Genomic DNA, 13,683 nt, shown 5'->3' on the forward strand with positions numbered 1-13,683 from the left:
TTTTGATAAATTTACAAATTGTGTAACAAATTGTTGAATTGATTTTTAGGGTTCATATCAAAACATTCCTCATGATTGTAGCTGATTACTCTCAAATTTCACCAGCATTCCATCAAACCTTGCGTAAATCCTGATTTATTACGTATAACGTAATTTCCCAACTATTCACCCTCTCTTTATCTATGGCGCCCCAACGCGCTATGGTTTTAGGTGATAGCATCGATTAAGGTCATCTCGTTGTGTGCCCCCTCTTGTCTATTATAACAGTAAACCCTGTGTTGAAGATGTGGCATAAAAACACAGCCCCACCGCGCGCGCTCCAACATCTGCAGGGGGAAAAACGGAAAATTGTGCTGAGCGCCGCCATTTCTGGGCTTCCACGCTGCTTTTTTTTACGCGCGCTTATTTAGTTATACAGAAAGGAGGGGGGAGAAAATTTTCCCGCGCTCTAGGGTCTCTCTCTCTTCCATACTTGGGCGGCTCGGTTGTAATGTTCTCGTTGAAATACAATTATTATATCGTAAAACAAATGTTGATCACCTTCCTACGGGAAGGTTCCGGTTCGATATGGCAACCATGGCTAATGTTCTTTCTTTTTCTTTTCTTCCTCTCTTTGCAGCAAAAATGAAAATATTTTTGCCACTAGTGGTGTGGCTAGTGCTGTTATTTCGGACGGTAAGTTGAACATTTTGATGATGTATGGTTAGATTGTTCCGAGAGACACGTACGAGCTCATTTTCTCCGGATTGTGAAAATTTCCATGGGAACGTTCCAGCGTCATGCCGCATCCACCGAAGTCAGTGCAACTCACCTCGTCTAATGCAACCGGAAAGCTAAAAATGGAAATTTGCATCAATTAACCTTCTCTCCTCCTCTGGCGTAAAAGCGAAAAGTCGTATACTTTCAATTCCCCGACCCGGTCCGGAATGTGTGTCACTCGTTTGAACCGGCTCTCAACCGGCCCCAACTCCACACACGGAGAGACTCCTATTCCGACGTTCGGAAGCCAATCAGACCCCAATCATCTCGGTAACCCCATTCACCTTCGGAGAGCCGTCCCCGTTCTAGGCAGGACGTCGGTCGTCGTGTGTAAATAATGTACACACGATTATTAGCACTACCTCCCCATCCAGAGGTAGTACCCCATGAGCACTTTTTCCCTCTTCAACGCTTAAACGCTAGTCATTCCCTCGAGGGGTAATCGCCTAACTGTTTCCTGCACCACCATCGACATAACCAACAGATGTCATAGGGCTACCGGGCTTACCGGGCGGCCGGAGTTTGGAGCAGGTCCTCCTCCATCCCCCTTGAGTCTGCTTAATCCGATTAGTCTTCACGGGAAAGCGAAGAAATGAAATTTCTCCCGCGCGCCAATCTTCTTCGTCTTGTTGTGGTCCACTTCTTTGGGGGTTAGCCTGGTTCAACAAACGTTTCTAACGTTGATGTTCCAGCTTATATGTTTTATTTGCCGCGTTGAAGGTCGGGGCTGCGGAGTTAGGTAACCTTTTAAGCGACTCCTACTCCGACTTCAGCTCTTCAAAAAGACCTGACTCCACTTTCGACTCCATCATAAACTCACGACTTTGAGTCCGCAGTCCTAATCGAATTCCCAGTGTCCTTTGTAATTTCTATTTCTATTGACGGCACAGTAACTTTAGCGGTAGCGAAAAAGCCGCCATCTTAGAAGTTCACGAAACAAACACTGAGAATCAGTATTATACATATTATCATGGTAACACGAAGTGTGTTATCCTAGTTGAACTCAAAAGTCCTATGCAATTGTGTAGAAGCAAACTGAAAAATTTGTTATGCCGATTCTTAGTGTACGGAAGCACTGTTTGATCGACCAAAAGCAAAAAAGCAAAAAAAGGTAAACAGAAAAATTTCTTTTTTCACTTTTTTGATATGATTTTTCAGCCAATATTATTATGGAATCTCCATTAATGTGATAAAATTTGACATCAGCAATACAATTGACGTTTTTCAGGAATTTATCGTTTAAATTGCGAGAAATTTTAAATACAAAAACTAATTTAATCCACCTATGTGGTTGGAGCCTTCCTCACAACAATGGCTGTACACAAGTTTCATCTATTTTTTAGATTCGGCTTCCAAAAAGTACATCGATATCACTTAAGTGGCCATATCTCGAGACAGGGTTGCCAGATCTTCAATGTTTTAGACTCGTTGGAAAGGTATTTTGATAACCTAACCAACGTCGGGTTGGATAGTGGAGCCGGACATAGTTTACATACATTTAAGTGAGATCCGGCTTTAAAAAAGTACATCAATATCACTTAAGGGGCCATATCTCGAGACAGGGTTACCAGATCTTCAATGTTTTGGACTCATTGGAAAGGTCTTTTGATAATCTAACCAACGATGGGTCGGATGATGGACCCGGACATAGTTAACATACATTTAAGTGAGATCCGGCTTTAAAAAAGTACATCAATATCACTTAAGGGGCCATATCTCGAGACAGGGTTGCCAGATCTTCAATGTTTTGGACTCATTGGAAAGGTCTTTTGATAATCTAACCAACGATGGGTCGGCTGATTGACCCGGACATAGTTTACATACATTTAAGTGAGATCCGGCTTCAGAAAAGTACATAAATGTCACTTAAGTGGCCATATCTCGAGACAGGGTTCCAGATCTTCAATGTTTTAGACTCGTTGGAAAGGTCTTTTGATAATCTAACCAACGATGGGTCGGCTGATTGACCCGGACATAGTTTACATACATTTAAGTGAGATCCGGCTTCAGAAAAGTACATAAATGTCACTTAAGTGGCCATATCTCGAGACAGGGTTCCAGATCTTCAATGTTTTAGACTCGTTGGAAAGGTCTTTTGATAATCTAACCAACGATGGGTCGGATGATGGACCCGGACATAGTTTACATACATTTAAGTGAGATCTGGCTTCAAAAAATTATATCAATATCACTCAAGTGGCCATATCTCGAGACAAGGTTGCCAGATCTTCAATGTTTTGGACTTGTTTAAAAGTTCTTTTGATAACCTAACTAACGATGGGTCGAATGATGGATCCGGACATAGTTTACATACATTTATGGGAGATCCGGATATATGTGAAAACACATTTTTATACATAACTTTTGAACTACTTATCGAAACTTCAATCTGTATAAAACTCGATCTATGGGACCTTAGACCAAGTCGAATGCAACAAGTTCGGGTCAAATCGGTTCAGCCAGTGCCGAGAAACATGAGCTAGTTTGTTGGTCACATACATACATACACACACACATACACACACACATACACACACACATACACACAGACATTTGTTCAGTTTTCGATTCTGAGTCGATATGTATACATGAAGGTGGGTCTACGACGTTTTTATACAAAGTTCATTTTTAGAGCAGGATTATAGCCTTACCTCAGTGAGGAAGGCAAAACCCAAACATTGATTTGTTATGAGCTACCATTTGACAGCTAGTGCTTTTGTTGTGGGCTCTCATTTGCAAACTGTGCTAATGTCGACTGTTGTCAGTTTGCTTTAGTCGAAATAGGGTTGTCATCCCCCGGTTCCTCACCACAGGGTCTAGATGCATACCAACATAAACAAACATATTTTTGTTATAATTCTTTGCTAGAATTGCTACTATAATTATAATTCACGAACAACGAAAGAATCAATAAAATCATAACAAAGCGTTCAAATGACAGTTCACATCTATGCGCTATCAGCTTGTTGTCACTCTAGCAAAAGCTGTTTATTATAGGTACTCGCGATCTTGGATTGCATTAGTGTGAGTTCACCACTCCATAGAGTTATCTACGTGCACATGTATTGCGTGTTTGTACACGAAGGGTTTTTAGGTTAAAATTTGTACCCGCCAGCAAAAACAAATGGTAAGCTAGTGTTCGTGAGATCGGGCTTAGATAGCTCTATAGAGTAATCTAAGGCCGATCTCACGCACACTAGCAAGCCATTTGTTTTGCTGGCCGGTACAAAATTTAACCTCAATCTTTTTCGTGTACGTACACGCAATACATGCGTACGTAGATGACTCTATGCCACGAAAACCAAAACAAAAACAAGCGAACAATGGATCGTGCCATGAAAACCAAAACATAAACAAAGTCAGCTTCCATCAGAGCGACAGAGTCAGAGATAGCGATTTTGACAACCACCCTGGCAGTGTTGCCGTCAACAAGAGATAGCTATTTCTAATACAGTCGACTCTCTGGTTGTCAATATCCAAGGGACCATCGAGGAAGACAATCATCAGTTTACAGAACGATGCAAAATGAAGACTCGATTAAAATATTTTTTTCTTGATACCCAGCTATGGGATAGAATCATGGCAACGTCCATCAAACAAAAACATACTAATGTCAAACACCCTTCAAAGCTTCATTTTGCCAAGAAAAATGTATATGCATGAAAAAGTAAAATTATTGACATCCGGAAGAGATTTCTAAGGCAATCAGAATCCAAAGGACCGTCGAGGAAGAGATCCTTCAAGCAAGGGAAAATATCGAGGAATGAAGATAATTAAATTATGCAGATTGAAGGGACTGTAGAATTCATCGATAGATGGAGAATTATTGATATCGAGAAGATCGCCAGCCAGAGAGTCGACTGTATTTAATCACGATTTTCCATAGAGAGGTTCGTTAACTTTTTCAATGACTCTGACTCTGAATCCAACAACACAAAAGTTATTGAAAACTAGCCGACTCCGACTTCAGCTTCTCAGAATTTGTTGACTCAAAAAAATCAAACTCCTCTGATTCCGACGTTGGCTCTGACTCCGTAGTCGTGCAACATGCAATGCCAAACACTTTTAAAAACAACAAACAGGTGATTCATTGAGTACGAACAGAACGCAGCCAATGTGTCAAGCCTGAGGATTGTTTTGTACACGCTTGAAGAGTATTAAACATAAGCTACACTGTCTCAAAATTGTAAACAACTACTAAGGACAACTGTCTCAGGAGGTAGCAGTAAGTCAGGATAACAAAATCACAGTCGGTTTAGTTTATTTTCCCACTTTTTCAAACGTTTTTGAGTTCAAATACTATAACCAAAAAATGGTTATGACAAAGTGGGAAAAGGATTTGAACTAGACTGAACCAGTCTAATCCCTCGCCCAGCTTCCCAGCACTCCAGGCCCAAGCTTAATGGAAATAAATCTGGAATTAAATAAAGTCAAATGTCATATTGTGTGCCGGATGAGCGACAGGAAGAACTGGTTGCGGCGACCTCTTTCTATCACAGCGCAGCAAAAACGAGTTTTTCGCGCCAGGAAACCTACAAACCTCCTTATTTTGCTAGAGATTTACGATCGGCAAAAGGTTAGGGGGCCCAGCGGAAAGTGGTCACACTTTTTCCCGAAGAAAGCTGCCGCTCTCCGTCAAACCGGTTGACCAAGGGGGAGGTGTCGTCTATCGGAAGGTGACGGCGCGCAAAGGAAGAAGGTGCGCAGTAATTGCTCAAGGTGGCGAATTTGCTTTCTTTGATGCGGAAAAAAGCAATTGTTATGACAGGGGAGACCCCCGATTGAAAAAGACAGTGACGTAAAGTCGATTGATGGAAATGACGGGCGATGAAAGCTTCCTATTGTGGATGTTTTTCTTGGCGGAAATTGTTTTGAGCTCAATTAATTCAATTATTGGTTTGTTTTTCGTCAGTGTGTAGGCAAGAAACTGTCAAAAAATCAGCAAAACTGATGAACAAAACACCACTAGGTGGATTCGAACGCGAGTTTTTGCTGCACAACAGTGATTTGAGAGCGCCAAGACGCGAACCCGATGATGTGTGGTCAGCTATTAATTGGTTGATTGTCGACTGACGGTTAATACTTTTTGCACCGAGCATTGTCCACGTCAATTGCTCGAGGGGGGCCGGCATAGACATTATCTCGCTATGTCTCTCTATTATGGTTACGATTATAGGCGACATTGTAAGTTTGCAGCTACTGGTGATGTGTACTTTGGTGAACGGTTTGACAGTGGACTAACAGTACTTGGGGTTGCTCGAAGTGATCGGCGTACAATTTTCCCTCGTTTCGATTTGGTTCATTACAATGTGACAACAACGGAGCCTCAGGATCAGCCCGGGAGCATGTTGACAGCTCCCATACAAACTGAGCGTACCTCTTTTTGTGGGCCCAGTGGGCCTAAGATGGCGGCCTTTGATGTTATCTAGACAAATTTTTGAAAATGGCGAATAGTTTTAATAAAAATTATTTTTGCCTTGTTTCGGTTTAAAACGACAAAATAAGCAGTTTGGAATCATTTTTGTAAAAAACTTGTTTGGCGATACGCCTCGTCCAAATATTAGTCTAGAACAGTTGAAAGGAGCGTGCCGTGAAAGCCGTCACGAAAAAGAAGTTTCCCATGCAAATTTTGAGTTGCGTAATTAATGGGCGGATCCGACGAGGCCCACTGGCCATCTGTCGGTGAATACGCGCAACTCACGAAAACTGTCAGCTTAGGGACCGGCTGCTCAGGATAGTCAACAACGCCACCCTTTCAAACGGCTGCGTACTTTTAGAACGATCTGTCAAACTCCCTTTCAAAACAGGCTTGTATCACTTCCAGTACGCAGCCAGTAACCTATTTGCTCCAAACTACAACATCTCTGTACCCCTTCACGTAACAGATCCAAACAAAGCTGCTACCTCGGCTCAAACCTCCACGCCACACTTTGTTCAACATTTGCATTGGCAATAAATTTCAACCCAACCTCGCACCTCGGCGTCGTGCCAATATGACTTCAGCCGTCTCTGCTGACTGCATAATCGTTTAGCCATGAATGAATCCGGCTCTCTGGCGAAGCTGTGGGCGTGTACCCCACGTGGGCGGCTTCGGTGACTTAAGCGGACCAAGTCCCACCGTGCCGAACCGAGTGTGTGCCAAAAGTGAAAGTGAAATTCAAATCCGAGAAGGAAAGTTGGGAAGCCATCGTACGTCTCGGGACAGAAGAGCGAATAATGACGGCACGCAGCCAGTGGCTGCGGAATTCGCTGTGATAAATTGAGCTCGTGAGCTAACGCTCCGATTGGACTGGTTTGATTACGGAGCGCTTCGGAAATGTCTTGCCAACCGGTTGCGAAAGGTCACCAACTAGATGAATCACTGCGGATTAGCCGAGGTTCCCGAGGTACTCGTGATCCGCATATTATGAGCGTATCCTAATGAATATGTCGTTCACTTGAACGGGTGAACACCGCTCGATCATATCTTCGAACGCCGACAGACGGCGGCGGCGATTGTGGCGGGCAGGTCTGCTGCGGGCTAGAAGGTCATCACGTGCCATTCGACGAGTACATGCGCTTACGCAGATCGTGTCGATCTCGTTAAGTCACATTTCATGTCCAGCAAGCCTTGCTCGCGCTAAAAGTGAGCGGGAGTTGCTCCGCGAACTAATAGTTCACCGGTTTGGGTGACCACAGCGTTCGATTTTCAGGACGCAGCCAAAGCTGTTCGCGAGGAGTTGCATCACCCGCTGTTTGTGTTTTCCTAGCTGGCAACCCTGCTCTGAACTGTCACTTTCAACGGGGGGTCAACGCTAAGAAAAACAAACGTGTTAGTCATCTTCATTACAGTGACATAAGGCCAGTAAATCGTTGGACCCCCCGTCATTGCGGCGTCGGCGGTTCAGCTCTGGCGGGAGAGAAAGTGAGGTCAACCCCTTCGAGAAATGGGGTCTACGTGGGGCCCGTTTTTGGCGCAACGGCCACCGAAATTGGGCATTTGAATTTTGCTTGTTTTATTCGCGCGGTGGTTCCAGCTAACGAAAAAGGGTACGACGCCTAATTGAGCCATTGTGATTTACTGCACTGCCGCAGGTTAGGGCGGCTTACGCAACGGTCTATGCAGGGTAGACGGGCGCTAATTGGCTTGTTTGGCGGGCCGAATATGGGTGACGAATATGGACGGATAAATATGACGTTGGTTTATCTCTCGATTTGGATCTTTTATATCTGACCTGGTTCCGTTCCAGGAAGGTTGTTAGACTTATCACCGTTGAAATAACATCTAAAACTGGCAACACTTAATTCAGGATGATTCGTTACAGTGTTGCCAGATATTCTTTATTATTCAAGTTAGAACGAGTTTATTGCATCATGGTCATTTTTCCGCTTGATTAACTCGTCATTGCAAATTAAGGCTCATCCCAGCTGCAACAAAGTCGCATCTTGAAACATTACAATTTGCACTTTACGACCGGTCGCAAACATTGGTCAACGTAGATCTTCGTGATTCATTCAAACCCCCGGCGTAATGGGCCATTCGCACAGCCAATATTGGTCACTTGGCCAATAAAGCATGCAAGACAGCGATTGACATACAAAAACATTGACACTCCAAGCCCGTAATGAATGACGCTTTGTCACGAAATCACGAACCAATCACGCACCGCTGATCTACACTGCAAGATACACACGTTAAACAAATTTAACTTAAGCTTATGCATTACGTGAAGTTCGCAAAAAAGAGTAAAGATTTGCATCCACAAAAGACACTGTTATGCGCAGTGAGTAAATGTGACGAAGGTTACGCAAGCACACCTTCGAGCACTAGACGTAGAGAATCAGAAAAATCATAACCTCACTAGCACAAACACACGTGGAGATAACCATCGCAAGACAACGCGCCAATTTGAGCGCAACTTTAGCAAAATGGAAATTTTCTTACGCCCCTGTCGACGCTTTCCTTAGTCGGTGGTGGTTGCAGTCGGTACTGTCATTTGCATAAACTTTTATCTATACCCCTCTCGACGCGCAAAGTGGCGTTAGTGCAGCCAATGAGTGTAAGAATGCGGTTAGGGTGGTTCTGTCATTATTTGTTTGTTTTTTTTTTTCTGGTTTCATATCTGGAGTTTTTTTTTGAAAAGGTCCAATAAACCAAATTTCCAGTTTTTGCTTTTTGGGTGTTTTTAGAACCGCCTTGAGTCAGGGGTATTGAAAAACACCCAAAAAGCAAAAACTGAAAATTTGGTTTATTGGTCCTTTTCAAAAAAAACTCCAGATATATTTTTTGTAGATTCAATTTTAAAATTTCGCAGGAAAATTTCAATCATGTTACGAAAGGTATTTATTTTTCCAATGCAGAAACGCAACCCGCAATCTGGTAACACTTTCTAAAGTTATGAGTACTTGAGTGAATTTTATAAACGTTGTTATGGTTCGTGGTTGATTTTTTATGAAAATTACTTCTTTCTGTAAATCGGTGAATAGGCATTATAACGAAACTGGGGAGTCATAAACTTTGAAAATCTGGCAACACTTTCAAAGCTTATTATCATTAAAGGGGATCTACTATAATGGAGAACTTTGGAGATCTGGCAACCATCAAACTGAACAAATTATCAACAAGGGTTGTCTGAAATTTCCAAAAAAGTGTTATCGTGGTTTATGGATGGCCCGGATATACGGATATTCTGTCCTAATTTAATTCATTGAATAGATATTTGACAGAAACTCATATGATCTGGTAACCCTGCCTAAGCAAACATAAAAAAAACTAACTTAATCCACCTGTGTGGTTGATGCCTTCCTCACTTTTTACCAACAATGGGTAATATGAGTGGTTTGGACACAAATTTCAGCTATTTTTAAGAAATAAGTACACAGATATAACTTAAGTTGTCATAACTCGAGACAGGGTTGCCAGATTTTCTATTATGTGGACTCGTTGGAAAGGTTTCTTGATTATCTAACCAACGATGGGTCGGATGATGGTTCCGGACATCGTTTACATACATTTAAGTGAGATCCGGCTTCAAAAAAGTACATAAATATCACTTAAGTGGTATAACTCGAGACAGGGTTGCCAGATCTTCAATGTTGTGGACTCGTTGAATAAGTCTCTTGATTATCTAATTAACGATGGGTCGGATGATGGATCCGGACATCGTTTACATGCATTTAAGTGAGATCCGGCTTCAAAAAAGTACATAAATATCACTTAAGTGGTCATAACTTGAGACAGGGTTGCCAGATCTTCGATGTTGTGGACTCGTTGAAAAGGTCTCTTGATAACCTAACCAACGTTGGGTCGGATGATGGATCTGGACTTCGTTTACATACATTTAAGTGAGATCCGGCTTCAAAAAAGTACATAAATATCACTTAAGTGGTCATAACTCGAGACAGGGTTGCCAGATCTTCAATGTTGTGGACTCGTTGGATAGGTCTCTTGATTATCTAATCAACGATGGGTCGGATGATGGATCCGGACATCGTTTACATGCATTTAAGTGAGATCCGGCTTCAAAAAAGTACATAAATATCACTTAAGTGGTCATAACTCGAGACATGGTTGCCAGATCTTCTATGTTTTGGACTCATTGGAAAGGCCTTTCAATTACCTAATCAACGTTGGGTCGGATGATGGACCCGGACATAGTTTACATACATTTAAGTAAGATCCGGCTTCAAAAAAGTACATCAATATCACTTAAGTGGCCATATCTCGAGACAAGGTTGCCAGATCTTCAATGTTGTGGACTCGTTGGAAAGGTCTCTTGATAACCTAATCAACGATGGGTCGGATGATGGATCCGGACATGGTTTACATGCATTTAAGTGAGACCTGGCTTCAAAAAAGTACATAAATATCACTTAAGTGGTCATAACTCGAGACAGGGTTGCCAGATCTTCGATGTTGTGGACTCGTTGGATAGGTCTCTTGATAACCTAACCAACGATGGGTCGGATGATGGATCTGGACATCGTTTACATACATTTAAGTGAGATCCGGCTTCAAAAAAGTACATAAATATCACTTAAGTGGTCATATTTCGAGACAGGGTTGCCAGATCTTCAATGTTGTGGACTCGTTGGAAAGGTCTCTCGATAACCTAACCAACGATGGGTCGGATGATGGATCCGGACACGTTTACATGCATATAATTGAGATCCGGATATATGTGAAAACACATTTTTATACATAACTTTTGAACTACTTATCGAAACTTCAAACAATTCAATAGCGATGTATAGGACCCTAAACCAAGTCGAATGCAACTGGTTCGATCAAATTCGGTTCAGCCAGTGCTGAGAAAACTTGGCAAGATTTTTGAACATATACATACATACACACACACACATACACACACACACACATACACACACACACAGACATTTGTTCAGTTTTCGATTCTGAGTCGATATGTATATATGAAGGTGGGTCTTCGAGCTTTTAATAAAAAGTTCATTTTCAGAGCAGGATTATAGCCTTACCTCAGTGAGGAAGGCAAAACTTACCAAATTTGCGTTGTGTTACGTTGTAAGTTTTGATCATAATAATTTTCAAAACTGAATTTCAGTACAACGCTTGAAAGATTTTTGCAAGTTGGAAAATCTGGGAGCATTTTGAGACTGAACTGTAAAACTTGACAAGTTTTTGCTTCTGCTAAAAAAATGTTGCTTATTTTGAACTTTTCCACCTCAAAGTACCACCCCAACACCCTCAAATCAAAAGTTTGCTCACAAATATCGCCCAGTTTCACCCCTCGTGTGGGATAATCACGCTGCCGTTCAAGAAAAAAGAGCTTTTCTCGCTGCAAATTGTGCGTTGAGCTTTATGCTTGCTGCCGAGACCCGTGTATCAGGTAATTTACGTTTTTGCGAAGGTGTGGTTAATAAGCCGCCCGGTAAATCTCCACACGTCTTTGGATCGATTGAGATTTGCGCAACCCTGTTAGTCAATTTTGCGTGATGATTAAGGGGTGTGACATTTTGCGTTCAAGAGTTTATGTTTGCACGAAGAAGTGAGTTTAAACACATTGGTGCCATTTGGGTTGAGCAAACTGACGAGTTACGAACCACTAGTTTGTTGCATAATCATAACTTGACGTACGACGAAGAACAAAATGGTAATTGAGATCTCACAATTTGCACAAAATCTGTCGCGAAAACGAGTTTCCCAACTCGAACTTTATTCAAAGTGGCACCCCCAACGACAACACCGACGACAACGAGCCGATGCCAATTAACAATCAATTATGGTCAATACGCAATTAAAATCACTTCCCGTCGTCGTCGTCCTAGCCGTTGTCACTGCGCAGAGAGTCGTAACCCGTCCCGCAGATAGGAATCTCTCAATGTGCAGAGAGACCTGGGCGCGTGCAAGTCAAAATATATATCTCGAAGAACACGCGGCGGGCAGAAATCGTCGTCATGAAATGTTAATTAGGAATCGCGCAAGGCAGCATCCGAGCTTCTCCAGGGTTGATCTCGAAGCGTTGTTGTCTTCGAGAGAACAACCTGGAAGACAACGGCGACGACGCGTGTGCGTGCGTGTCCGGAGCCACAAGTTTCATGTCGAGCATAAACGATTTGAACGCAACGACAACTTGGGACAGCATGCTTGCGCAGGGATAAAGGAGTTCTTGGGCAGTGATGTAGACTCTCAGGTTGGGAGGATTCTCAGGGCGATAACGTGCTTGTGCACTTGTCAGGAGGAATTTGGTTTGATCGAGCTGCTGAAGACTGCATTGACCCAAGTTGGATATTTCACTTTGAGTTGAAGGTCATCCCTCTGAAGTGCAGATCTGTAGGTATACCGACTCCATAATGAGATATCCAGATTTTCTAAGACACCGAAAACAACCAAGAAAATCAGGACTTCACGAATTTGCCAATTGTTGGCATATGAAATTTATTATCTGATGATGTTTTACAAGACCATGATGGTGGCTGTTCCCTCGATCTTGCCATTTCTTCGGCACGATCTCTCCAGATCTAATCAACAAAATGTCTAATACTGTACCTCCATTCCCACGAGCGATGTTCAATCGCGGCGCACGCTGGCTTCAGCAATCGGGCGTTACATCTCCCCGCGCTACATTGTGTCGAGCCCAGATATTCCTCAAAAAACCCCTGCCTGACAGATGACATCTTTCGCAAAAAAAGAACAACATCACAACCCCCACAAAGTATCCCCCGCGGGGCGCCCAGAACAATTTTCCCCCTTCTTTCAGCGAGTTGTCCGCAGAAGTAACGAAACGAACTCAAACAGAGTTGCATTCCGGCTCGGCTAAGAATCGAGGACAAACAATGGAGCTCGTGACTACGTGATCCGAGAACCGTGCCGCAAATCTCGGCCCAGAACCTGTAAGGTGCGCGTCAGCAGTTCGTGGTTGAACTCGCGCCCAGAGAAATGAAATGGAAAACAATAAAAGTAAAAATTGTTTTCAAATTGTTATGATCCACGGCGGGTCTGCCGAGGAGGGGTAGCTAAATGTGCGCCCTTTGGCCTCCGTCGTCTGCTGTCAACGGGGCTGACGGGTTGACGGCCGGCGGAGCCACCCCGTGCGCGCTCGCTTGATTAGACCCCCTGAAGCGAGTGACAAAGTCGATCAGTTGTTAGCCCCGCGGATCGTTGAACTCGGCGGTGCAGATCTTCGCGGAACCTTATCGGGTAGCGGGGTGGGGAGGGATGAGCAGAAATCCAATTTTGCATGTTGACGTGCGCGGAGAACTTCACCTCGGACAGACAGGTAATTCTGTGCCGCACTACTGGAGGTCTGCGGGTATTACGCGGGCAGTCATCACCCCGAGTGCGGTGCGTTGACAGGCAATCAAATTGTTACGACTTTCGTAAGTGTACATGACAAATTAAGTACCTTGGGATGGGACTGCTGCGAAGGGACATGCTCGTGAAATGTTCAAGACTCTAGCATGTTCTTG

The 13,683-nt window shown here is 43.2% G+C and overlaps 1 protein-coding gene across 1 annotated transcript in view; it reads left to right on the forward strand.

The window, feature by feature from the left end:
• The window catches only part of LOC120425843 (uncharacterized), a 187,938-nt gene that overhangs the window by 15,039 nt on the left and 159,216 nt on the right, over positions 1 to 13,683 (forward strand). The window contains exon 2 of the mRNA XM_052706942.1: positions 620 to 675. Within this exon, the coding sequence (XP_052562902.1) occupies positions 620 to 675 (56 nt within the window). The remainder of the gene's footprint in view (positions 1 to 619; positions 676 to 13,683) is intronic.

This window comes from Culex pipiens, chromosome 2 (genome assembly GCF_016801865.2).
Source record: "Culex pipiens pallens isolate TS chromosome 2, TS_CPP_V2, whole genome shotgun sequence".
Classification (NCBI taxonomy): domain Eukaryota; kingdom Metazoa; phylum Arthropoda; class Insecta; order Diptera; family Culicidae; genus Culex; species Culex pipiens.